Below are 27456 nucleotides of genomic sequence, written 5' to 3'. Positions count from 1 at the left end.
GGTAATGGAGTCCTTGACTTAACAAAATATTTCATCAGAGGGCTGGGGTTGTGGCCCAGTGATAGAGCACTTGCCTAGCACCTGCACGGCCCTGGGGTCAGTCCTTAGTACCACATAAAAATAAATAAATAAAATAGAGATATTATGTCCAACTAATATTTTAATAAATATTAAAAAAATTCATTAAACATATAATTTGTTAAAATACTAATGTAGGGCTGGGGATGTAGCTTGGTAGCAGAGCTCTTGCCTAGCAAGAATAAGGCCTTGGGTTCAATACCCAATGCGGAAGAAAATAAAAAAGATACTAACCTATATGTTTCCTAGGTTCCTTCACATTTCTAGACACTTGAAATTTCACTTTGCTTTATGAGTTTTGTTAACTATTGAAATAATTTAAAATTTAAAAACAAAATTACTTATTAAAAGAATCTAGAAAAGTAATAAAATATTCTCTTTGGACACATTTGAAACAGTATGGAAGAATATGCTGATTTCATTCAAGCAGCAATAGTTCATTAGGGTGATCAGGTGAGATTTATAACACTTTATAAAATACCTCCTACATGATTCTGAGTTGGAAAGATACCAACAGAGTATGTGGAGCAAATGTTCAAGTAAAACAAAATAACATAGGAAATAGTATTGGCAATGAAAGAATCCTTGGCTATATATCCTTATACCAGCTGATATGAAGAAAAAAGGCTGAATTAACTTAACTAAAAATATGACTGAATTCAAATACTGGATGCCCATTTCTATCTCTTTCCAACTTCCACTTAAGTTTCATGGTCTGGATAAAAAAACAACTATTACTAAAAATATTTTCTCATTAATAGAAACTATTCCTTGAATGTTGTCCATGTCAGCTGGTTCTAATCAGACATTCAAATTGTATTTATTTATTTAAAATGTATTTATTAATCATGTACAGATTTTATGATCTACATAATCCAAAAGTATCATTACAACAATTTTTAATAAAATAAGCACAAATAATTCAAGTCTGAGAATGGTAAAAGGCTAAGAAAATTAGAAAAGGTTAAAGCTTGTACAATTTGAAGTCCCTATGTTGAGTTTAATGAGTACTTGTAGACTATTTTCATAAACTCACAAATCATAAATAAAAATCTAAAACAAAATAAAATCTGTTATTAAAAATTAACTTTTTTTTTTTTAAGGCCATTAACCATTTGGTGAAAACTTTAAAAAGTTCAGAGAGAAAACCACTGTATGCTTTGAGCTCAAGACTCTCTATACCAGAAATGGAACACAATGTTACCTTCAGGGATTTTAATAAATCTAGGGAACACTGCTAGCAAAAGAGTTGCTGTCCAAATAGACTGACACACAGGCCAATGTAGCCCCTAATGACAGAGTAAGATAATGACAGGCCCCACTCAAAATCAGCAGGAAGAGGAAGATCAATCTTGGCAGAGTGAAGGAAAAATGCTGGCTTTCTTCGTGTTAGCTCATCTCATACATATCTAGCTTCAGCAGCTGCCCAGTGCTGTGGTGCTCTGCATTAACTACACAGTGGATCAATAACAATTACACCTTCTCAAAAACATGACACATAGCAGGATTGGGTTGACATTTCACTTAGGCCAACATTGATCTCAGTGCATCTGATTCCAGCCCTAAATTCAAGTCAGGCCTGGGTTTACTTGGAATAAACACAGAGTTAAAGACAAAAAAGGAAACCAGCTGCTTGCGTCTGGGGCTAGAAGTAAACAGCACTTCCACCGGTGCAGTTCACATTTTCAATCCACTCTTCTTCCTGTTGCTACTAGCAATTCTGAAGTTGATCAAAGACTATTTTTTGTATGATTTACTCACCGTGACATCAATGTTGATAATATCTCCATCCTGAAGAGGTCGACTGAAACATAAACAGAAGGAAAAAATGGTGATAGATCTCAATAAAAGGAATAAAAAGTAAATACCTAATGACTACTATCATAAAATCAGTGAATTGCAATGATAATTTGGAGTGAAAGAGACATAAATGGAATAACTACATCTGATCTATGTCTTATGTTAGTCACATCAAATTTTATAAAAAATAGATAAAACAAACATATTGCCAGTGTTTAAAAAATCACCTATCCTTTAAAAAGATGTACTTATTAGTTATCTCAATGTTATAAAGAACCAAAACAGTAGTTGATAACAAAACACTTGCCTACATTGGACTTTCACCATATATATGGTAAAAATTGAGGAAAATAAAAGAAATAGTTACTGTACAACTACTGTATATCACATACTGTTTTAACAAATATTAAATGATGGTGTTATATCCACTTTGTAGTGAAATACTTCAAAATTTCTGTTTTATCATAATCAACTTCTGAAGTTTACAGGTGGATTTCAATTGAGTCATAGTATTTTCCAACATACATTATAGATCTTATTTTCATGTTTTAGTTTCCAAAGGAACAATATGTTATCAAAAACCAAATACCTGTCAGGAATACCATGACAGAGTACGTTGTTTACAGAGGTACAAACAGATTTTGGAAAGCCTCCATAGCCTAGAGGTGAGGGATAGGCGTCATGACTGATGATTTCCTGATGAACAAGAGCATCTATCTCTTCAGTTGTCATGTCAACCTATAATATTAAATACAAAAATTATGCAGTGACAGTTGAAGATATTTCCTGTATTTACCAACTATTCCCATAATAACAGCACTTCCATGTGAGATTGTATAGACTTACTATAAAAAACGTGTTATATAATATTTTAATTAATTATGACTAGTGTTACCATCTTCAATTATGCTTTTTTTGATGATTTTGGGGGGGGCAGGGGTAAATGATAGTATTATGGACTCTTAAGAAATAGAAAATTTAAACTCCAGGATCCTCTAAATTATTGTGAGTCATTAAATGACATTAGTCCTTTTTAGCCTGAAGATTTCCACAATATGTCTTTCAGCAATCCTTTTCTCTTTCTCAATAGTTAGAACCATGGCTAATGGAAACTTGAATAAATGCTCCAAAGGATTTTTGGTTTAGACAACAGGTCTGAAAAAGTAGGTCAACCCACACTTTAGTTCAGTGAAACATTACATGGGTTTTATAGCAATGGGATGGAGATTAGGGGTCATCATTTAGAAACGCAGTCTGATACATTTTGTAGAGATTTGGTTGTCACTAATCCTGATTTCTTTTATGCCTAAGTACGTAAATGTGTTTAAAACAAATTTCCCCCTTATTATAAGGTAACCAATCGCTCCCAAACAGAAAAAACTGAAACTGAAGTTTTTGTTTTATTTTGTTTTGTGGTGTTGGGTCTCACTTGAACCAAGGGCCTTATGTATGCTAGGCAAGCACTCTACCACTGAGCTAGACTGAGCCCCTGAAATTGAGTTTAATGAGCACTTGTAGACTATTTTCATAAACTCACAAATCATAAATAAAAATCTAAAACAAAATAAAATCTGTTATTAAAAATTAACTATTTCTCCAATAATTTTCTGTTATTTTATATTCACATTATGCTTAGTTATGTTGCTCTAACAAGTTTATTATACAGATGACACAGTAAGTGATTTCATCTTTGAGTCTTCCTAAATTCTGCCCTCCTTTTGGAAACGACAGGCTTTACGTTCTTTCATTATCTCTATGGAGCAGGGTGTTTCAAATTATTATAAAAGAACTAAATCTTGTAGGATTTTTGTATACAATTATATGGCCATTATATCTATAGCTTTGTGTATCTGGTCTGATCTTTCATTGCAGAGCTAATGCAAGAAAATAGGAGGCAAACTACAAGGTAGAATAATTCTTCAAGCATACAGAAATAATGAAGGAAACAAAAGCAGAAATTATAGGCAGGAGTAAGAGGCAAAAGTCAAAGACATCTGCCACTGATCAACTTGGATAGGCTGATTTAGCCCAAGATATTTCTAGAATTCTGCTAGTAAAAATTCAATTTGGATTTTAAAATTACCTCTTCAATAAATACATAAAATAATAAGGTCCCTTTCTCCCATCCCAAGGCTTTACTAAATTTTTTTTTAAATTTTAATATTTATTTTTTAGTTCTTGGCGGACACAACATCTTTGTTGGTATGTGGTGCTGAGGATCGAACCCGGGCCGCAAGCATGCCAGGCGAGCGCGCTACCGCTTGAGCCACATCCCTAGTCCTTTACTAAATTTTTTGAAAGTGAATTAGATGTGTACAAAACAAAAATTAAGGTGAAAGAGAAAAAAAAAAGAGTGAAAGAGAAGCTGCCCCTTATGGAAGTCACTCTGAGGCTTGGTAAGACACCACCTTTAAACTCTTCCCAGCCAGGAGGAGGACACGACGGGCAAGCTGACAAGCCTGATGAAGCCCTTGAATCTGATCTTCATTCTTAACTTCTATGCTGTCTCCCCAGTCGGGTACAATGCCTGTCGTCACATAGTCTGGCTTCTTTATGTGCTTGAGGAAAAAGGATTGAAAATGAAGATCAGAACCCAGCGTACCACAATGGGATCATTTTTTCGGACACAGCCTCCTGCTTCATGGAGCTCTGCCCTTCCTGCCGGAGCACCGACCTTCGAAGCCAGCACAACAGACCCTCCAGGCTGCCCCCAGTTCCTTCCCCTGCCCTTTTGAACTTAACATTGCCCGTTAGTGCTGCCACTGGATGGTCTGTTAACCTCACCATGCTTTGAGTCAAACTCGACTGAAGTAGACTTCTGGTCAAAACAAACAGTAGTTTTCTTTTCTTCCTCCTCCCAACCCTGTTGGAAGCATATCACCATTGATGAAAAATAGCACCAAGCTTCCAAGTTGCCAAATGGTTAATTAAAATTAAAAAGCACTTTCATCTTCTTAACACAAAGATCAAATTTATGCAAAGGAAGCTCCCAACACCCTCTCTCAATGAATATTTGTAAAAAGGCTGACTGTCAAGTCCATGGAAGCCTATTACACATACACTTTTCTTACACTTGGCAACCCTACTCAGAGTTTAGAGAATAAAACAAAACAGCTTCCTTTTCTTTTTTGCCTGAGTACATAAAAAATTACCTAGAACATTTTCATCATTTGTCAAGGACAAAAGGCACCCCCCCAAATTTAAAAAAATTCAACCCTGATCACTCTTGTAGACACCATCCTCCACCACTTACCTAAACCCATTGGCATATTCAGGAAATAATACTATCCTCCATAGAATTTCTTTTAGTCCAGAGGTTTTGTACAGCCCTTTTGTAAGTTATTTATAGCAATTGTACATAAGCATTGTTTAATAGAACCCAGTAAGATGCCACAGCAGTTTGGGACAGGAGGGTGAGGGAGATAACACCATTCAATGGGGACATCACACAACTCTGGAAAGGCTGCGATTAAGGCTCTTCTCTTTGTGAAGAGTGCCATGCTGGGTTTTAGAATCTTCTCTTATTCTCCAGTCAGAGGGGCTTTTCTGATTCAAGCAACAGCACTGCCTGGGCTGCCACAGCTGAGCCCTGAAGAAGCATCTACTCTATTCCAGCCATCCCACTAATGCCCACAGCTCACCAGGTTTCCCCCCAAACAGCCTGTGATCTTGTCTGTATTCTGGCTCTATAACCTGGCAGAGAGGATATTGGGTTGTTCTTGAAATTGATTGATATGTCTAAAAGAATCCTTTTACCTATCTGGCAATTTCTTTTTCTTTTTCCTAAGGAAAAGTAATGTCAATTTTGTGACTAATACCAAATACTGGCTCTCACTATGATGGCCAGGCCTCAGCCAAGCCAGGAATGTACTCTGGGCTCTGGTGATCTTTCTTTTCTCATGAGCTCCTGCAACAAAATGGGCCATTCACCTTCAGGAGGTAAAACATTCTTAATATGAGTTCGCTGTTAAACATTTTTAAAAACTGCAAAAGGAAGAAGGCAGTGGTTTTGTGACAAATTCATATTTCTTTTAGCTACTCTTACTAAATGACCCACACAGCTCCTTTATATTTCATTTTGAAAAATGGTCAGATTGTCTTTCCACAGAATTGCAATCTTTGGGAAAAAAAAGTCAACAATGCTCTCAAACAAGATATTTTATTTAATCTACTCTAAAGGACAATTCAAAGATAGCACTAATGAAATGGAAAGTATAAGAGCAAGCTTTTAAAAAAAAATCCAGTGTGTTAGTTTCATGTAATCTCTCTTGAATCATCCCAATTTTATAGTTATTTTCTGTCCTAAAAGTTTGGAAACCACACATGTATAGTTTTTATCTTCATGTTAGAAATTTAATAAAGAAAATTTCAGGATAGAAATTTAAATTCTAAACAAGCTAAGCAGTTCTACACTCAGAGCTTTCTTTTTAAAAATTAATGTTCTAGAACTACAGGATGTTAAAACTTCTCACATCATAATTTTAAATCACGAACCAAGTTTTAAATTATGACTTAAATGGCCTGGAAATCAAAGGTGCAAAAAACATTTGATCACTTCTGCAGTCAATCTTTATCTTGGCTGGAAAAAGCAGCAGATAATAGGCAATACCGTACCTTAGGAACTGGATGCGCTGGAGAAACTGCAGCCGGCACAACTATACTGTGTGAAATATCTCTTTGTCTTCGAAAAAAGAAATTTCTTCTTTGTTGACTGCTTGACTGCTTGTGTAAGTAGATACGATTGAGTGGTGAAGAGAAAATTCTATGACAACCTATGAACAGAAATGTATTTTAAGTAAAAACAAAAAAAGAAAGAAAGAAAAAGAAAAAAGAAACAAAACTAACAGTGCTTGCACTTGAAGGTGTTGTGTTGTTGCCTACTAAATCATTATTCTAATCCTTTATTGAGTCAAAAAGGAAAAGCCCCAAACAGAAAGGAAAGCAATTGTATTCCAAGTTCTAGTACAAGAGTAGCACAGCATATTTATTAGCTAATACTATGTTTACATAAATGCCTGACAATGGAAAACTCTACTGTAATGGGAAACAAACATATAGAAACATGTGCTAAAACACCAAGTCTGTAAAAAGAACAATTTCTACTGTGGTACCTTATGTGACAATGTCCAGGATAACCCTAGAATTCAGGGCACTATTTTGATGGCTTTATATTCTTTAAAGCCATTTTCATTTCAAGTATCAGAGACAAATTGCCAGCTGCACTTTTGCCCTCCATAGGATTACAGTGTGTTAAGTTCATGTGCATCAAGGCATTATACTGAAATTCATTGTGAAGAATGCTCAAATCAGAAAAAGACCAAATAGCAAAAATGTAGGTATAACCCTGAAAGCAAATGGACAGAGGGCCCTAAAGTAGTCACAACAGGAATTTAGAAGTATCTATCAAAATTTTAAATGCACATATCTTTTGACTCAGCAATTCATCTTCCCAGACTTTATCCTGTGGATGTTACGCAATGATGGATGTGTGAAGATGTACCATCACTGAAACACTGTTTTGAGTGGAAAAAAAAGGGGGGAACTACCTAAATGTTTCTAAATGGGAAACATCAATGGGGACTTGGTTAAATATTATAACACATTTACACAATTGAAAACTCTGGGATTGTTAAAAAGAATAAGCTAAGTCATCTCTAAGTATCGACAAGGAAAGAGGTAATAATACATTGTTAGGATAAAAAGTAAATGCTGAAAAGTCCATAAGAAGCCCACACAAATTTGGGAAAGTAGGGACAGTGCTGGGAATCAAACCCAGGGCTTTGATCATGCTAGGCAAATGCTCCACATCTGAGCTATGTCCCACATCCCCTATAAGAAGCTCATGAATGTAAAAAGCTGTACACTTATTTATATAAGCTTGTATATGCCTATAAAATTTCTGGAAATGAATATTTATCAATAGTGGTTATCTGTGGAGCATGTGATTAAGGCTAGAGGTGGGAACACATTTTGATTCATTTTATTTTCTTCTATACTATTATATATTTGAAACCATCCACTTGCATCACAATTAGTTAAAACATTTTTAGTTTAAAAAAGCTCCAACAAATCACAACTACATGGCAGGAATTGGCAAACACAGCCTATGGGCCAAACTCTGGCCTACTTGCCCCTCTTTTTATACAGCCAAAGACTTAAAATAATAAATAAAAATTTTTAAAAATTACATTTATAAGTAGTTGAAGGAAATCAAAAGAGAAATACTTTGTAACACAAGAAATTACATAAAATTTCAGTTCCTATAGCTACCCTTATTCACTTATAATTGTTTATGGCTGATTCTGAGCTATAGTGATAGAGTTCAGTAGTTGTGACAAAGATATATGGCCAACAAACATAAAATATTTACCATAAGGCCATTTATAGAAGTTTGCTGAGTCCTGCTCTAGAGCACTGGTTCTCACAATGAGGTTCTCAGATGAGCACTATCAGCAACACATGGGGAAAAAAATGCAAATTCCAGGCCTTCTCCTCCATCTACTGATTCAGAAGCTCTGAGGGTGAGGACAACAATCTGTACTTTAACAAACTCTTGGGGTGATCTGCCTGTACCTCTGTGCTTGAGAACTACTGGCCTAGAGTAATATTTCAGCTGTGAAACTTAATGGAAACACTAACTGCAGGTGAGTATTGGCCCCCAAACTCAGGATCTCTCATTGACAAGGGAAAAGGCACTGATGCAAACAAACTCCAGTGGTCAGTAAGTCAGGATCAAAAATTTCATTCATTTATGTTTTTCTGTAAAGTTGAAAGTAATACTGCTGAATCAAACTGAATCAAACTTACAGGGGTATTTTGGGTACATTTTTTTTTTTTTTTTTGCAGTGCTGGGGGCTGAACCCAGAGCCTGGCATATACTCAGCACATGGTTTACTGGTGAGCACATGGTCTATCACTGAGCCACATTATCAGTCCCCTTGGGTTTGGGGTACCTATTTTAAACAATTCCAAAACAAGATACAAGGTCAGAAATATCATATCTTTAAGTTGTTATTGAGACAAGGTCTCCATATGTTGCCCAGGCTGGTCTTGAACTCATGGGCACAAGCTGTCCATCTTCCTCAGCCTCCCAAGTAGCTGGGACTATGGGCAAGCACCACCACATTTGACTTAAAAAAAAAAAAAGTTACTTGACAGTAGTGGGTACCTTATTTCCTAAACTATGTTTCCCTAATGACCCCAGGATTGTCAACTGACTTGTGAGTGGTGGGAAGTGTCTTAGGAAAAGAAAACAGTGGAAAAGTAGAAGTCTAGACTTTTGACTTTGCTCCTCTTATTAGCTCTATGGTCCTGAAAAAATGTCTTCTTTTGGATCTCAGGTAATAATTAATTGGAATAAGGAATATGAAAATTCCTTGTATTCTGCAGATACCCAGTAAAGATACCCTTCAAGAATGTTTAAAATGGAAAATGGAAAAGAAAACATGGGCCCCACTATAGCTTGTAATACTGAATGTCAATTAACCGTATAAGGCACTTTACATCTTAGCTTATTAATCTTCACGAGAACCTACAGATTGTGTTTATTACTCTAGTTGAAGATACAGAGATACACAGTAAGTGCTAAGGTTGAGGGAAAGCAGGTCAAGTTGCCTCCACGAAGTATATTACTTCTCTCACAGACTCAAGAAAAAAAATGAGCAGGTTGCAATGGTGCATGCCTGTAATCCTAGTGACTCAGGAGGCTGAGGTAGTGGAATCGCAAGTTCAAGGCCAGTCTCAGCAACTTAGCAAGGCCCTAAGCAACTTAGCAAGACCCTGTTTACCTGTTTCAGAATAAAAATTTTTTAAAAAGGCTGTGATGTGGTTAAGTACCCTAGGTTCAATTCCTAGTACAAAAAAAAAAAAAAAAAGAGCAAATACTCATGGAACTATTGTATTGTTACTATTATGATTTTCCAAAAGTGGTGCTGGTTTGACCTAATCTATCCATTTCTTTAAGCCAAGCTCTCTTTGTTGACGAACACAAAGTGAGGCAGTGAGGTAGTTGACAGAAGTTAGTTGGGCAGTCTGTGGATATGGAATGGAAAATTTGGAGAAACTCAGGTGGAAATCAACCCATGATCGTGTCCCCTAACTGCATTTCTAGGCAGGAACACATACAAGACACAAAAGACAACACAAAAGAAAAACTCACAAGTGTTTCCCTTCTGAGAAAAGTATGTATTATGCTTACTGTTAACAATGACGATACTAACAAAAATAATAATAGTGATTCATATTTAGTGACTACTTTCTCTGCTTAAGCTGAGTGCCAGGTGTCTACATATATTACTTCTTACCAACTGTCAGGTAGGCAGGTCACTATTTTATAGATGAGGAACTAAGGCTCTCATCTCTAGTAATAATTGACCAGACCCCAGGCTAAAGCCCTCCAAGTTCAGACCCAGGGCTGTGTCTGCCATTGCAAGCTGTCTCCCAACAATGTTCAGCAGCTCTATAAGTCCTATTAGTTAGCAAGCTTAGTAGATAATGCTACTTCCAGGGGTTGGATTTTAAGGAAAGTTTTTTTTTGAGGGGGGGACCAGGGATTGAACTCAGGGGCACTTGACCACTCAGCCACATCCCCAGCCCTATTTTTTATTTTACGTAGAGACAGGGTCTCACTGAGTTGCTTAGTACCTCGCTTTTACTGAGGCTGGCTTTGAACTTGCGATCCTCTTGCCTCAGCCTCCCAAGCCGATGGGATTATAAGTGTGCACCACTGTGCCCGGCTAGATTTTTTTTAAATCATGAAAAATATATCATATGGAGATTAAGATTTAGAGTGAAGATATTTTTCATGAAAATTTGTAGAGATGATCTAATCAGGAGGCACTGTAGTAGTGAAAAGAGCATGAACTTTGAAGCCAGACAAGTCTGAGTTTTCAAAACTTCTTGAGTCCCACTTTCTTTGCTATTAAATGGGAATTAAAGTGCTCTTCCTACCATGAGGTCGATGTAAGCATTACCTAAAAGAATATATATGTAAACCATATACAAAATGTAGGTGCTCCGTAAATGTCCATTTATTTTCCTCTCTTCTCTGTGGGGCCTCTAAATTTATTCTTTCATTTAACAACAAATGTATCTGCTGAACTTTTGTGATGTGCCACACTCTGGAAGCAAGGAAAACAGTGGTGAATAAGGAGACTTGGTTCTTGCTCTCAAGGAGCTATGTTCTTGTAGGGGCCTTGAGGCAGACAATAAACACATCAACAATACATTAGATTATATCAGATGGTGACAGAAGTAATGAAAAACAGGGCCAGAGTGACACAGCACTGAATGGCACCTTAAGAGGTGAAGTTGTCCTCTCAATCCTGTCAGGAGTCCTGTCATTGACACTGACTGATAGAGAATTTCCTGGTGCCAAGATCTGTGCAGAGCACTTCACAGATGTTTACTCATGAAGATCTAAGGGCTTAGTAACATGAAAAAATTGTACTCAGACTCCTGGAGGTCCCAGCAGCTCTAACATGTGTGCCTTCCTTTGGCAACATTTGATTGTCACGCTACATTCCAGGTAATGGGATGATGTAGCTTCTGGTCAATTTTAAGACTCATAAAATTATTTTTTTTCAATGTGGCCAATTGCACAAAGGAGACATCATCATTATGTTAAGTATTATCAAGTTTGAGTACACAGTTTTCATGGGGGAATCTTTTCTATATTCTTACTTAAAGTATGAAGTACTCAGTTCTCTACTGGGAGAAGCTTTTGAGACATTCACTTTTGGATGCCATCCAACCTATTCTACCAAATGACAGACTCATTGTCAAAAAGTTGAAAGTACACCAACATGTGACTGGATGGCAAAATTCTAAGCATCAGAAACTCAGTCTGAACATAGATAATTTATTGACGGTTTTGGTTCTGCAGGGTACTCAGCAATTCCACTTTTATAAGATACTTTTGATTTTGAAGCAAGATCTTTTCTTTCAATCTAATAAAGGACACCCTATACATGTTGTCAAAAGTTAACAGGATAATAAGGTATCATACCGTGTTTATTCCACTAACTATTCATTATAAACCAGAAAAAAAAAATCTAGTGTTTTCACAGGTGAAATGAACAAATGGGCTTAAGTCATGTTACCTTCAGAAGATAATGGTCCTCCAATTAGCCTTGGTGGTGGAGAGCAAAGATGGGATATCGTTGGTCCTATTTATCATATTGTAATTAATAAATAGTAATTAAAATTTCTAAATGTAGAATGAGAAAAAATTAAAATCCAAGCTCCCATTTTATTCAGGGTCACAGAAAGGATACCCAAACTATAGTATCTGAATATATAACACTGTAGAAAAGGTCTGTTGAGTTTTCTAAATATTTCTTTGCTTTATAAAAGCACCACTGATATAACAGTATCTAACTTTCAACTTATTATTACTGTCATGTTAGAACTTATTTGGTGCTCAATGACCATCCTCAAAGACTGAAGAATCAGCAAAGTCCCATCAGACCTGTCCTCTTTGCACTGTCATTCACCTAGGACCTACAGCACATCCTCCTTTGGTAAAGCGATTTGGGGGAACAAGATGCAGGTGTGCACTAATAAATGTAAAGGGCAAGTGGACTAATCTGAAGTTCAGGAGATGCCCATGGGAAATCAGCAGAAAACTCAGGAGAGCAGGGGAGCCCAGAGCAGCAAGGGGCTGCTTGGTACTAATTTGATCTTGAAAATGATGATCACACAGTGTTGTTACTGATGATTGCCTAACAGAAACTCTACATAGGGTTGGCATGGGCAGTAAAGCTATACGTTATTTGTTATGAATACTAGAATATTTACTGTTATCAAAGGTAATGATAAGAATTATTTTCAGTGTCATAAAAATTCTATCAGAGCCTAGTTTGAGCTGAACGCTGAAAATTATAGGCGACTGCTTCTTTCCCTTCATAGAGGAGCACACTGTGCAGCCTGAATGTCTCTTGAAATTGCTATATGTCCTCTGGATACTGCTACACATTTTAAATTTGTATTTGGAATGTAAATCTAGGTTATGGTTTTAAATATTTTCATATTTGGTAATAACATCAATTTCCAAACGCTGCTTTTTATTTCGCTTTACAGATTGTCTGAAAGGTGGGACTACAGAATTCAAGTATGCTGGAGGGAGGAGTGCATTTTAAATAACTAATGGTGCTGCACACAACATGCCCTATATTTATTGGCCTCTTACTCAGGGTCCATTTTAATTGTTATCTGCTCATGCATTCTATACCACATAATGAAATGCTTCCATTTCACCCACTGAGCCCTGGGTTTTTATGTGCACCTTTACTAATGACCCTTAATTAAGTCGATTTTACCCTTGAAAATGTGAGTTTTCTTTTGGTCAACAAGTATTTTTAAGGGAGCGGTCTGAATGAACTTTCCAAGAGGCATTTTAAATGCTTATTATTTTAAGCAGTTGTAAACTGAACAAAGTACATTTGTACTCAAGTGTGGGCTACCAACACCTATATTTTTCATTGTGCGTTTCCAGGGAAGCACTTTCACCCTGCAGCGTGCCATCAATCCTCAGTTAGGTTTCATTTCAGAGGGATCAAATATCTGAGTAGAAAACAACACAATAAAGTAGCCTGGTACTACTTTACATTAGCTAACAATGTCAACCAGAGATAATAGGTAATTTAAAAGACACCCTGTAAAATGTCTTACTGAATATATTTTTTTCATAATGATCAGCAAATGCCAAAATCTAGTAACAAAACTATTATTTATAGCATATTAACATCTAATTGATTTTACAAATGGAGGCAATTATTTTGGATGAAGGGAGGAATGCCTGCCAGATTTAAATGATTTATGATTACCAAGAGAGAAAGCAACAATGTTTTGCTAATTCATTTTCAAATATGGTTCTTATACTCATTGATAATTTTAAACTAAATGATTGCTTAAATAATACATTAATATTAGCAAAAAACAAAAAACTAAACTAAAAACAGCAACTGACTTTGTTTGTGACAGCAATCTGATATATATTTTTACTGTTTAAAAATGATGCCTCCTACTAGGCTCAAAAGGGACCATACCATAGGAATACATTTTCCAAGTGCTGATTTAGAACCACGGAAAGATCACACTTCATGAACTCCAACCAATTACCCAGAGTAGGAGTACCGGCTCTTATATTGTGTGCTTCAAGTCCAAGAGAACACTGCAAATGCATTACGCCTCATATTTCTTGACCTAAAACACTGACTGTCTGCTTGAAAGGTGTCATAACTTGTACAAATGTTGTGAAAGAAAAATTAAATAGTCTGTATCACTGAATATAACTCTTTCATTGATTTTTGTAATCTCCTACTAAGTTGCACATGTTTCAAAAGTAGGTGAGGAAAAAAATGAAGGTTCCTTCCTATTTCAAGACAACTATAAAGTAGAAGAGAAGCTCACATTTCACAAGGCATAACCTGTGTATTTGTTGAAGGACACACACACACAACTAGGGAATGCCCCAGGCTGGAGCAGATACTGACTGGGCAAAGCTAAAGGACAGGGCCCTTGAAACTAAACAAAAGCAAATTCATTCAGTTGACAGATGTTGATTACATCAAAGCAACAAGGAACTCCCCTAACTCCCAATTTTTAAAAAACAATTAATACTGCTCTACAATCCACACACTAAAGACAAAGTGAACTTTTTAAACCAATCATAATAAACATTATTAAATTTGTTTCCAAAGAGTTTCAATTCAGCTAAGGACCATTCTAGTGTTTTCAGCTGTGGACTTCTCCAAACAGTGGTTTATTCATTCCCATGGACATGTCTGGGAAGCCAAGACAGGCATGCCATCAGCCCCTTCCTTCCAGGGGTTAACTGCTCTGGCTGCCAAATAAAATACAGAGTGAGCCATGTAATTATGGAGACAGTCAAAGGGCAGGCTCTATTTTGAAATCTATTTGCACAGACAAGGTCTTCCAATTGAACTTACAGGAAACAAGCTGGTAAAGAGCCTCCTTTCTCCCAGATGCTTTCCACACTTTTTCTCCAATTCAGGAAATCATGGCTATGGACAACATATACCACTGCTTCCTGGATTTCAAGCTAAGATGCTGTTACAGAGAGAAGACTATATCTGTTTCACAAACCTATAAGAGTAATTTGGGAAGACCTAATTACCAGTACTTAGAAATGGCCTCTGGATGATAAAGCTACAGTGTTTATTAAGCATTTCTAAAGAGGATGCAGGCCCAGTTGGTATGCAGGTGTTGGAAAACAGCTCATTTTCTTTAATGCTCAAAATAAAGCACATGGTTGAGTGTAACATCTACTGGCACAAATACTTGTCTGAAATAAAGATTCTACTTGACATCCAACAGTATTGTCCTTGTAGTTATTTATAGCAAAGACTGCTACAATAGTCGCAAAGACTCCACAGATATAAAAAGGAAATGTGTACAATACTGTAAGAGATTAGTCATAACTCAATTTTATGTTGAAACGTAAGAATTCATTCTAGTTGCTTAATGCTCTAAGTTGGCAAAAAAACATTTTTTTTTTGAGGCACTGGGGATTGAACCCAAGGAGACTTTACCATTGAGCTACATCCCTAGCTCTTTTTATTTTGAGACTCCCTCATTTGCTCAGGTTGGCCTTGAACTTGTGATTCTCTTGCCTCAGCCTCCCAAAAAGCTGGAATTCTAGGCATGCACTACTATGCCTACCTGAGTTGGCAATTTCTATAAGAACGCATCATTTGAATACTAAAATAGGATTAAAACTAAATGGTCAAATGATGGACACGAGTCTGTGGAACTCATCATGAAGCCATAACCCAAAGCCTGGAGTCCTGGTTCTAGAAAAGATGAACTGAAAGTCAGTCACACTTAGGGCACTTCTGGGAAAGGAAGGGGGCAGCCTGGGGGCACCCACTTCTAATAATAACAACATTCAAGAATGGTCCCCAGGTCAGAGCAAAACATGACCTTCCCCAAGGCTTCATCAGGAAGTTGGCTCTATGCTACATCCCTCCTCCTTTTTAAAATTTTAATAGCAACAAGTAGAGTATAACATCAATAATAAGCTCAAAAATGGTTTAGGAAAATACTTTATTTTATTTCTTTACAAAAGTTGAATCTGAACTATGCATTAATATATACCACCAGAACCCAAGGATTTAGTTAAGCAAGAAGCATTTCCCTCTTCTTTGGAAAAAACACACATACACACACACACACACACACACACACACACATACATACCGCGATTGGTCTACTCTAGAAACACAGATCAATAAACATCCCTACTTAATAATATAGACTTGTGCTTATGGGCCCAGGAAAAAAATCTTTTAGGCTAGCTCAACTATAGGTCAGAGAAGAATGCCAAAGACTGCAATAAGAGCTCAAAGTATAAGCAGATCATATGGTGGACCAGTGGGAATTACAAGGACATGATCAATTTGTACAAAGAAATAAGACTGTTTTATTAAGTGTCTTCATTTAAGATAAGAATATTTACTTCACAAAATTTAAATATAAATTCATCTTTATAATCAGAAAACATTGAGTCACACTGAAATGGTGTATGCTGAGCAAATCCCATTGTGTCTCAGCTAAAGTTTAGAGAAAAGCAGCTTTTTAGCATTTCAACAATACATATACTCAGGCAACTTCTTGGACAAAGAAATACTGTATCCTTCCAGGGGAAATAAAGGAGCTGTTTATTAGAGCTGTGGTTAAAATGTAATAATTCATTCCAGTTGAGCCCTGTGAAAAATGTCATCAAAATATCATTTTCTTTGCCAGATTTTCTGGATGCCGTGATATCATTTAAATACAGAATAAAAGACAAGTTCTAATCAGAGTAGAAGTACAACAACAAAATGAACCAAAACCAAAACGCTGTCAAAAGAACAGGAAGGAATTTCACCCAGTCCTGGAACCCAGGGAATGCACACTTCTAGGTTAGTGTGGAACATCTGGCAAATTTCAACTTTACAAAGTCTCTCAAAAGAAACATTCCTGTTACCTCACACACTTCAGTTAAAGAAGAGGAAGATAGAACAATTTTTATTAAAGCACATAAATAGGAACCAGAAAGAGCAATTTCACAGAAATCACACATGGAATTCAATTTTAGAGAATGTCCATATAAAAAAAGTCATATTTTAAAAAACGGATGTAGTAAGAAAGTCCTTCTTTAATTCTTAAAAAAAAAGACTACCCAAAATACTATTGTCATGTAAAATGCTACTTAAATTATTAGTTATTCTGAATTTAAATACACAGTATTAGATGATATGGGAACCTACAGTTTCTGATCAAAGGAACAGTTTTAATATGAAAATATTTTAAGTGTATTAAGGCATTTGAAAAGAGCATAACTTTACTCCTTGTTTTATAATGGTGTCTATATGGAACATGCCATATGTATACCATTAGATGCCTGCCTGCCTGCCTTCCTTTCTTGCTGATGAGTCATTTAAAGTTATTGATGTATAAGAAAGCAATTGTTATAAAATAGCTCAGAGTTTTAACCAAAACTGTGGTAGCAATACCAAATGCAAAATATCTCCCCCAACCCTACATTTAATACATTCCTAAGTATGTCTTCACTGTACAACTTCAAATGAAAGGCATGAAATAAAACATTTGAATATTATTTTGGGAATTTTGTTTCTGCTGCATTACCAGGCAATAGGAATAGTAGGTAGGTAGGTCAATAATCATGACCTAAAATGACAAAAGCCAAAGCTTCAAGAAAATAATATATTTCCAAGCTTTTATAGTTGAAATTCTACTGATTCAAGACAAGCAAAGATCACACGTCCAGGAGTTATTTTCAATCAGGAAAATAAAGAGAAAATACATAGTAGCCTTTTTGGTAAAGAAAAACTCTAAATTTTCTGAAGGCAGACTTTTGGACTTCATATAGTTATATTGCCACAAATAATTTTACATTCAATTCAACTAGATAAACTTGGTTAACCAAATGAATAAATAATCACCCATACTTTTAGGCTTTAAAGCAAAAAATTCAATGTATTAAAATGGTATAGAATTAAAAGGGGGAATTCCACAGAAGCCTGTTTATAAGCTGGCCCTTCTTTTTTTTTTAATATATGAATAGCTAACTATTTTTTTGTACTAAAGATCAAAAATTTAAAAACTTCACCACTACCAACAAGAAAATGTATACTTTTTATCTGTGTGTAGCAGGCTGCTTCTCATATCTGAAAACACAAGATTACTTGAAAACCTTAGCTGACCAAAATTATTCACACTTAGTAGAATGACAATTTTATGTCTTCTTTATACTAATGTTTTCAATATTGCCAAAGTACTCAAATATCTGATGTATAAAATATTAAAAACATATTTACTGTCTAATGTGAGGTGTATTGAACATTTTTTGAACTGCACATCTACTAGGATGTTACCAAAAAAAAAAAAAAAAAAACCAACCACCAAATACCTAGTAAAACATAAAAAATTGGGGGGGTAGGAAATAGTATGGAATTTAAAACACTTTATACTTTGCTTGTGAATGTATCATGGGAGCTTTCTTCTAAAAGATGTGCCTTCCTAATTATATTTACTTGAGTTCTTGCTTAAATTGGATTTTCTTCTCTGAGTACTCACTGGTTTACCTGAATATATTAGTTAATCTCTAAAACTTAGTCTCCTCCCTATTTGTTATCAGGAATAATATTTCCCTACCATGTTGCTATGATAATTGTATGAGATGATAGTTAGAAAGCAATACAAAGTAAACCCTCAATAAATGATAATTACTACTATCATTGGTAGCTGACTGTGGGAGGAGGTCACTCTAAAATGCACTAATCAATAGGTAGAAACCAGTCTGAATTTTAAAATGTGCTTTTGGATAATCCACAAAGTAAGTAAATTGCAAAGTAATCATGAGATCCTAGATGGTTCCCAGAGCTGCTATTTTAAAGCTACACCATCTACAGCATTGGATCTCTTCTGACTTCATCATAGGGCCACCCTAACCATCAAACAACACTGAAGATATAAAAACACTTTACGAACTGAATAACATCTGATGATTGTAGTGTACTGAGAGAAAGCATTTGTTTGTTTGTTTGTTTGTTTTTTTGTTTGTTTTCTGAGAGTTCCTGATGGAACCTTGCTAATATAGTGATGATTAATGGGGAGTTCTAGGGAAACTCTTCTTTCACTCATAGAGGTAAAGGCCCTGGATTTTCTCAAGACTTATACCCTTCTTAACATAACCATGTACAGAATAGCTCTTAAATTGTGCAGCAGGTGGGTTGGGAGAAACCAACTGGGGTGGAGGATAGAACCCAGGGCCTAGCATATGCTAAGGCAAGTGCTCTACTTCTGAGTCACATCTCCAGCCTCTAAATGCTATTTTTATTCAGTTACTAAATAGTATCCAGTCAATTTTGCAGTGCTTAGCCATGAAACATTATGTTGTCCTCAGTAACCTTAGTAAATTAAAGTCTGCAAAAATTTAAACATATTTGTCTTGGTGTACAATGTTTAACAGAAATATTCTAAAGCTCACCAAACCTTATTGTTGAAAGGTACCAAGAAGTCTTCTTTGCATAAAAATCCCTGTTTATTAGACAGTGATACAGAAAGAACTTATTTACATTTCAAGCACTACCAACATACATCAGTTATGACAAAAAAGGCAAGCACTCCATAAGAAATGCTCAATCACTGTCAATCACAAACACTAAAATATACATAAACCAAAGCACACGGTGTGAACTGTATTAAATTCAGCTAAACACAGAATTATCAACAGAACAAACAAAAAACAAATAATTATCAGTGACTCACAGTCATATTTACACAATACACAAAAGTAACTTGGAAAGGTGTAACCATGGAAACCTGATAGCCTAAATTCATTGCCTTTAAATTTTGCATTTACTTAAACGCTGTGCAAATGATGTCCTTACAAAGTTTTAAAAAGCTGTCAAAGCTTATCTTTGTTATCAGATCATTGATCAAAATAGTTTCAACTATAAATTGGTTGTCTTTAAAATTATTCAAAGACCAGTTTAATAAAACTAGGATAAAAAGTCAAACAATTTTTTTCAGAAAACCATTATTTTTACAACCACTGATTAGCAATCAAAAAAACAACTATTTATAATAAATCCTATAATAAACAAGTAATATTAAAACATACTTTGACAGAAAGACTTTTCTTAAACTCACACTGTGTGGCATGCAACCACCCCTACCTCCTCTAACTGCTAAAACAGAAATGCATTAGCTGTTTTGGTTTCTAAAATGATTTTCACTAACAGTTACTATTGATTAGTGTACTGTTTAATGCTATAGTTAGTTTCAATGTGTTATATTTTATTTTATAACTCAAATGTCTAAAACATTATTTTGTAGTTCACTGGATCCCACACTTAAAGATATAATGTTCAATGGTATTTCGTTATGTAGATGAGCAATGGATGTTGTTTGACATGATTTAAGTGGGTCAACAGTATTTTCCTAGTCGCATTAATCATCTAGACAGCTAGAATGAAAAAAAAAAGGGGGGACTTGAAAACTAAGACTAGAGAATCTATTCATATAAGTGACACTCACCATTGGTGGGTTATCTAGGATGTGGTTAGGGAGAAGGAAGAGTTACAGACTTTAAACATGTTTCATTGTTTATTCAGAAACCATTTCAAGACCCTAGCTCTACTTTCAGAATCCAAGTGAACACCCATGGAGACAGATCTCTGAGATGTCAAATTGTAATTCTTATATGGAAATCTATGAAAACTTTGTCCACTAAAGAAAAAAGAATCAACTGGGTAAGTTGGTGCACACCTGTAACTCAGTGACTTGGGAGGCTGAGTTAGGAGGATTGAGGTCAGCTTCAGCAACTTAGGGAGGCCCTAAGCAATTTAACGAGACCCTGTTTCAAAAAAATAAAAATAAAAAAGGGCTGGGATGTACCTCAGTAATAAAGTGTCCCTGGGTTCAATCCCCCATACCAAAGGGGTTAAAAAAAAGGAAGAAAGAAAGAATAAAATTTAGGGAGCCCAGTTCCAAATAAGGCTGAGCCCTGAGGATAGGGTCAGGCCCATGAAATCTATAAATATACACAGCATATGATCCAGCTATCCTGCTCCTCAGTATTTATCCAAAAGAATTAAAATCAGCATACTATAGCAATACAGTCACTTCAGTGTTTATGGCAACACAATTCACAATAGCCAAATTATGGAATCATCCTAGATGCCTGTCAATAGATGAATAGATCAAGAGAATGTGGCATATATACACAACAGAGTTTTACTCAGCCATAAAAAAAGAATGAAATAATGGCATCTGCTGGTAAATGGATGGAAATGGAGAAAATCATGCTAAGTGAAATAAGCCAGACTCAGAAAAACAAGGGTCAAATGTTTTCTCTCATCTGTGGAAGCTAGAGCAAAATAAGAAAAAGAAGGTCATTGGGGAGGGGATTGGATATCATAAAGTTACAGGGAAGAACTGGAGTTGAAGGAAGAGAAGGAAGAGGGAGGAAGGAGAGAGTTAAAGAGGGAGAGTTGAAGAAGGAAGAGTTGAAGAGGGAGAGTTGAAGAAGGAAGAGTTGAAGAGGGAGGAAGGAAGGAAGGAAGGAAGGGAAAGGGTAAGAAATATAGAATGAATTTAACAAAATCATGTTATATCCATATTAAATGTACCAAAGGGAATTTCACCTTTATTTATATGTATAAAGTACCAATCAAAAATAAATCAATAAAGGAGAAAAAGGAGTATCAGTAGAAAAGAGGAGGGAAGAAAAGGGAGAAGGAGGAAGAGAAGGGGAGGAATGGGGATTGAAATAAAATTTTTGCATGTATAATTCTGTCACAATGAATCCAAATACTATGTGCAATTATAATGCTCTAATAAAAAGAAAATATATAACAGCACGCAGAAGGCCACTGCCTCCTCGTGGGCAACAATGCTGTCTTTACCTGCTGAGGGGTCCTCAGAAATGAAGATAAGTGGTGGAAGGAAATGCAGAACTAGATTTTACAAACACATTCAAATCACCTTGCCCCTGACCCAAGTAAAAGAAAAATGAGGAAAAGAAAAAGCTACAAATGTGAATTTACAAACAGTAAATGCATTTCCCTTTTCCTTCCATCTTCAATGGTTTACCTTTGCATTGGGTCTGGTCAAGGGATGATTTGCTGTACGTGAGTAGTCACTATGCCAGAAGACTCTTCTAGACAACCACCTTATCCCTTTGTTCCATATGTCCATAGGAATTAGTGGCTTTTTTTTCCTTTTCCTTTTTTTTTCTTCTTTTTTGGTATTAGGAACTGATGCCAGCAGCACTCCGCTACTGAACTATATTCCCAGCCCTTTTTTTTTTTTTTTAACTTTTTATTTTGAGGCAGGGCCTAAGTTGCTGAGGCTGGCCTGGAACTTGCAATCCTCCTGCCTCAGCCTCCCAAATTGCTAGGATTACTGATGGGAACTCAGCCAAATTAGGTGCTTTCTAATAACCAGTATTGAAGTGACAGATGGTCACTTTCCTCCCAACAGAAGCCCTTTGGTGAGGCTGTGGCAGATGTGAGGCACTGTCTACCAACTTTTTAATTTTGAACCAACAAGTCCAAGGTCATCCTCCTGAGTTGTGCTCAGCTCTCTCCTAAAGCCACACAGAAGGACCCAGGTCCATGGGAAGCCCATGATTCTTTTTGTTTCTCATTATAACAGCACCTGCATTGTATTGAATAAGAATAATGAAAAAGGATAAAGAGAAAAGTATATAGCAAGTAGCGTGGTGTTAAAGTACTTGTCTAGCATGAGTAAGGCCCTAAGTTCAATACCTAGCACTGCCAAAAAAAAAAAAAAAAAAAAAAAAAAGGTAAAAAGAGTCCTCAAATGATTGCTACTGATTGACATTCAGCAAACACACTTCTTTTCGTCTATGTATCCACTAGTATATTGTTGTTATATTTTTATAGTACATTACTTTTCCATATATTATGAATAGTTTATACATATAATTTTATTAAACTACTATTTTGAAAGTCATTTATTTCTCTCCCTAATATGTGAAAGATATTTGTCTCTAACAAAAAATAGGGATATAGGCCTCGGGATGTGGTTCACTGGATGGTTTCCTATATGCACAAGGCCCTGGGTTTGATCCCCAGAACCACAAAACAAACAAACATATATATTCCTTAGTGATTTCATAATATTTCCTTGTATGGCTGAGTCACATAGCCAATGTGAACCATAGTCAATTAACTAACTAATAACAAGTATTTAGGTATCTTTTTTTGTATTGTTTACCTCATGCCTTTTACGTGTACAATTGCACATGTGACTATTTATTCTTTTTCATTTAAATTCATAGTAGAATTTTTTTTTTGGCGGGGGCAGGGTACTGGGGATTGAACTCAGGGGCACTTAATCACTGAGCCACATTCCCAGCCCTATTTTGTATTTTATTTGGAGACAGAGTCTCACTGAGTTGCTTAGTGCCTCACTTTTGCTGAGGCAGGCTTTGAACTCTTAATCCTCCAGTCTCAGCCTCTTGAGCTGCTGGGATTACAGGCCTGCCACCACGCCCATCTGACAGTAGAATTTTTAAGTTAAAAATACACATAATTTTTACAAAAGAGATCCCTGCACACCCATGTTTACTGCAGCATTATTCATAATAGACAAGAGATAGAATCAGGGCTGGGGATGTGGCTCAAGGGGTAGCGCGCTCGCCTGGCATGCGTGCGGCCCAGGTTCGATCCTCAGCACCACATACCAACAAAGATGTTGTGTCCGTCAAATACTAAAAAATAAATATTAAAATTCTCTCTCTAACTCTCTCTCATTCTCTCTTAAAAAAAAGAGAGATAGAATCAGCCTTCTTCCCTCCCAACAGAAGCCAAAAGAGAAGTGTATTTTAAAAAATGGCATATATACACAATGGCATTTTATTCAGCCATGAAGACTAACAAAATCATATTATTTGCTAGAAAATGGACGGTACTAGAGGTTATCAAGTTAAGGGAAATAAAACAGGCATAGAAAGAAATGTATCACATGCTTTCTCTCACTTGTGGAAACTAGAAAAAAAGAGAGAGAGGAAGGGAGAGAGAGAGAGAAAAGTAGACAGATATTAGGGAAGAGGAAGGACTGGGGAGAAAGGGAAGAAAGGAGGGAGGGAAGGGCAAGAAAGGATAATAGAGAAGGTGGATATGATCAAAGATGCATATATGGAAATGCCACAGTGAAATCCATTACTTTGATTAATGTTTAAGTAGTTATAATAAAAATAAATAAGAACTATGTAAAATTTAAAAAAAGAAATATGAAAAATTTTGATATTTGCAAAATTGCTCTCCACAAAAGTAGTCATTTATATTCCCAATAGTGCCTATTTCCCTACACCCTCACAAATACTATTAATATTATTAATCATTTTTTATTTTCAAAATGAAAAATGATCTCTTGCTTTTACTTTTTTTAGACACTCCTGAGGTTGAAGAATTTTTCCTATGTTTTATTTTCATATCCTCTTTTGTGAAGTCTCTGAGCCTCTTGGTTTTTCATCTGACTTATTTTTAGAACTGCTCTCTGAATTAGAAACATTAAGCACTATATTATTTCAAATGCTTTTTTTGGTTTGTTATTTTCATTTCAACTATGTTTAAAGTGTTTTTGGCCATTCAGTTGGGTTTACATTGGATTTATGAATTATTAAGAAGAGAATATGACTTAAAATATTTAGTTGTCTTATTTAAAAGAAATCTTCACATTTACTACAATCTTTAATGATACTCAAGGTTTTCTATGAAATCTAATGTTTTCTTCATACAGGTTCTATAGATTTCTTGTTACTTATCTATTCCTAGGTATTTTATCTTCTTGAATGTTATTATAAAAAAATGGAATTTTTATAATTAAATATGATACTATTACATATACATGTAATTTTTATATGATATTAAACTTGTCTTTTAAAAACTTAAGTTTTGCCAGGCATGGTGGCACATGCCTGTAATCTAGCTGTTTAGGAGGCTGAGTCAGAAGGATGGCCAGGCTGGGCAACTTAGCAAGATCCTGTCTGAAAATAAAAAATAAAAGGACTACAGATGTAGGTCAGTATTAGAGCACCCCTAGGCTCAATCTCTAGTATCAAACATACACAAATACATACCCTCAAGTTTAAAAACTGAAGTGTAACAATCTAATGTCCTATTTTTATGTACCTGCATCTATCAAAACTCACGACTCACACACTTTCTCCACCGGAAGAAGTGAATTGAGAACAACTGGGGTTAAATAGAGTTTCCTTTCTGTCATTGCCCATTCACCCTTCTCTTACCTTGCCTCCTGGAGCCAAGTATTATTCCTTTTTCCCAAATACAGAAGGGTAGACTGGGTAAACTAACAGATGCTATAATTGTCAAAGAAATAAAAGCATCAAAAAAAAAAAAAAGTGATGGCCTAATCATCAGAAGGAGGAAATTAGAACATTTTTAGAATTATTATTATTATTATTATTATTTGAGACAGGGTCTCATTCAGTTGACCAAGGTGGACTCAAACTTGTAATCCTCCTGCCTCAGCCTCCCAAATTGCGGGGATTACAGTGCACATTACTACGCCTGGCTTTCAACTTGTTATTCTTATTCTCCCCTGGTTTATTGTAATTTTACAGTTTAGTCTGTTCTGTGTTTTGAATTATGTGTCTGGGTTAGGGGTGTGGCAACCATAATCTTTTCAGTGCTAGGGTTCCTGTCTAACAAAAAATACAGATATATCTGATTTTGTAGAGGTTTCAGAGCATTCCCTTAGATAAAAAAAAAAAAAAAGGAATGTGGTCTTTCTAACCAATGATGAGCATTCAGGTAGGTTTTTGTTGTTGTTGTTGTTTGTTTATTTTGCCTTACATCTTATGGGTCCTGTTCTGATTCAGCTTTATATAACTGTAACTGAGGCTAGGCACACAAAAAGCCTGAAGGTACTGAGCAAACAGCACAATTATAAAATATCCATAGTCTTATAACCAGGGAAAGAGACCAAGAGCTTTAAACAAGATTAAATCAAGAATGAATCTGCCAGCCTGTTGGACAAGACTCTGTCTAGTTCCTAGAATCCTTTCTTATTCAACTTGAATTCCCTTGGGAAAGAGCAATGCATCTTTAAGCTGTTGAGGACAAAGTCCTCCTCTTACTACTATTCCTTAGGGCAAATGCTCTCCTGAGGCATTTTCCTCCATGAGTTTCATAATACTACATCCAACTCCAACTCCACCTCTAAGATTGGAAAATTACAATCATATAGATGACAGAAAAAAAATCTAATTTTTTTCCATTAAAAATATTTTCACAGGGCTTGGGGTTGTGGATCAGTGGTAGAGCACTTGCCTAACATGTGTGAGGCACTGGGTTCAATTCTCATCACCATATATAAATAAATAAATAATAAATATCAATGAACAACTAAAAAAATTTAAAAATATATTTTTACAGGTAATAACACAGAGGAGTTCAGTATACCCCTTTCTCTGATTTTGCCTATATTTGAAAATTTTCAATAACAATGTAGTTTAAAAAGTATTGCTCTACCAACCAACAAACAAAAAGAATTCTAAGAAGTGTAGGAAATCGAAGAGTTGCTTTAAATCTGGGATGCTTCTGTTTATATTTGGGAACACAAAGCATTTAAAACAGACATTGGGGGGTTGGGGATATAGCTCAGTTGGTAGAGTGCTTGCCTAGTATGCAGAATTCCTTAGGTTCAATCCTCAGTACCACCAAAAAATAAAAATAAAAAAAGACATTGGTCTGCAACAGCTCCTGGGCTGTAAATTAAAATAGCCCCAGGACTAGCCCTTCTGGACAGTGGAAAGTGTACAGTTGTTCACATATTACTAACTTGCAGTTCACAGCCATGTGTTTCTTGGGAGTATCCTGGGGTCCTGGTTTGTAGCTGTTCATTACACTATACACATTAAACTCCTGAAGTACACTAGAGACCAAAAGAGAGATCAGGTCTGCTTACTTGATTGTTTCTGAACACAGTATGCAGTCAAGTGCTGGCTGTGATCTGAAGGTGTTTTGGGCTTGGCCATTGTGATCACAGACAGAGGCAGGAAGTCATACAAGTTGTACACTAGAAGGACTAGAGAAATGCTGTAGAGTTGAAAGAAGTTTCATTTTCACTTTTGTGTCGTAAAAACTTAGGTGGCAAGCAAATTTTTGCAGAATGGTCTTTGGCCTCTCAGGTAGGCATCTCAGGGACAATAAATAAAATATGAAGCCTAGAAATCCTACAAAGAAAGTATCCCTGGACTAAATGGTCAGAATTTATACTTATAAGTAATGTCTTGTCATTATCAAACCCACCCTGCTTTCAACTCCACCACAGTGACTAGATGATGCTCACTTTCATGAGCAGTCTGAAATGGAAATACTTGGACTCGGTGATGGCTAGTTTCAGACCTCATAAATATGTAACTCTACTCTCTTTGCCTCTAGCCAACCAGCCTGACGGCACAAGTGGTAAACTGACATTGGGAATTTATGAGCTCTGCACATTAGTAATGCACTTTTCTGTTTGAATCGTTCCAGTCTGTAGCCTGAAGCAGAT

The 27456-nt window shown here is 35.9% G+C and overlaps 1 protein-coding gene across 4 annotated transcripts in view; it reads right to left on the bottom strand.

Annotated features, from left to right (window-relative positions):
• Positions 1–27456, bottom strand: part of Metap1d (methionyl aminopeptidase type 1D, mitochondrial) — an 81221-nt gene that overhangs the window by 11955 nt on the left and 41810 nt on the right. For all 4 annotated transcript variants that reach the window (XM_078017597.1, XM_078017595.1, XM_078017593.1 and 1 more), the window contains exons 2-5: positions 6493–6650; positions 4287–4436; positions 2468–2616; positions 1840–1882 (exon numbers count right to left, since the gene is read on the bottom strand). In XM_078017597.1, coding sequence (XP_077873723.1) covers positions 1840–1882; positions 2468–2616; positions 4287–4436; positions 6493–6650 — 500 coding nt within the window. The remainder of the gene's footprint in view (positions 1–1839; positions 1883–2467; positions 2617–4286; positions 4437–6492; positions 6651–27456) is intronic.

This window comes from Ictidomys tridecemlineatus, chromosome 7, assembly GCF_052094955.1.
Source record: "Ictidomys tridecemlineatus isolate mIctTri1 chromosome 7, mIctTri1.hap1, whole genome shotgun sequence".
Taxonomy (NCBI): Eukaryota; Metazoa; Chordata; class Mammalia; order Rodentia; family Sciuridae; genus Ictidomys; species Ictidomys tridecemlineatus.
Note: the sequence above shows the minus strand (reverse complement) of the source record. Positions and strands in the feature narration are given on the sequence as shown.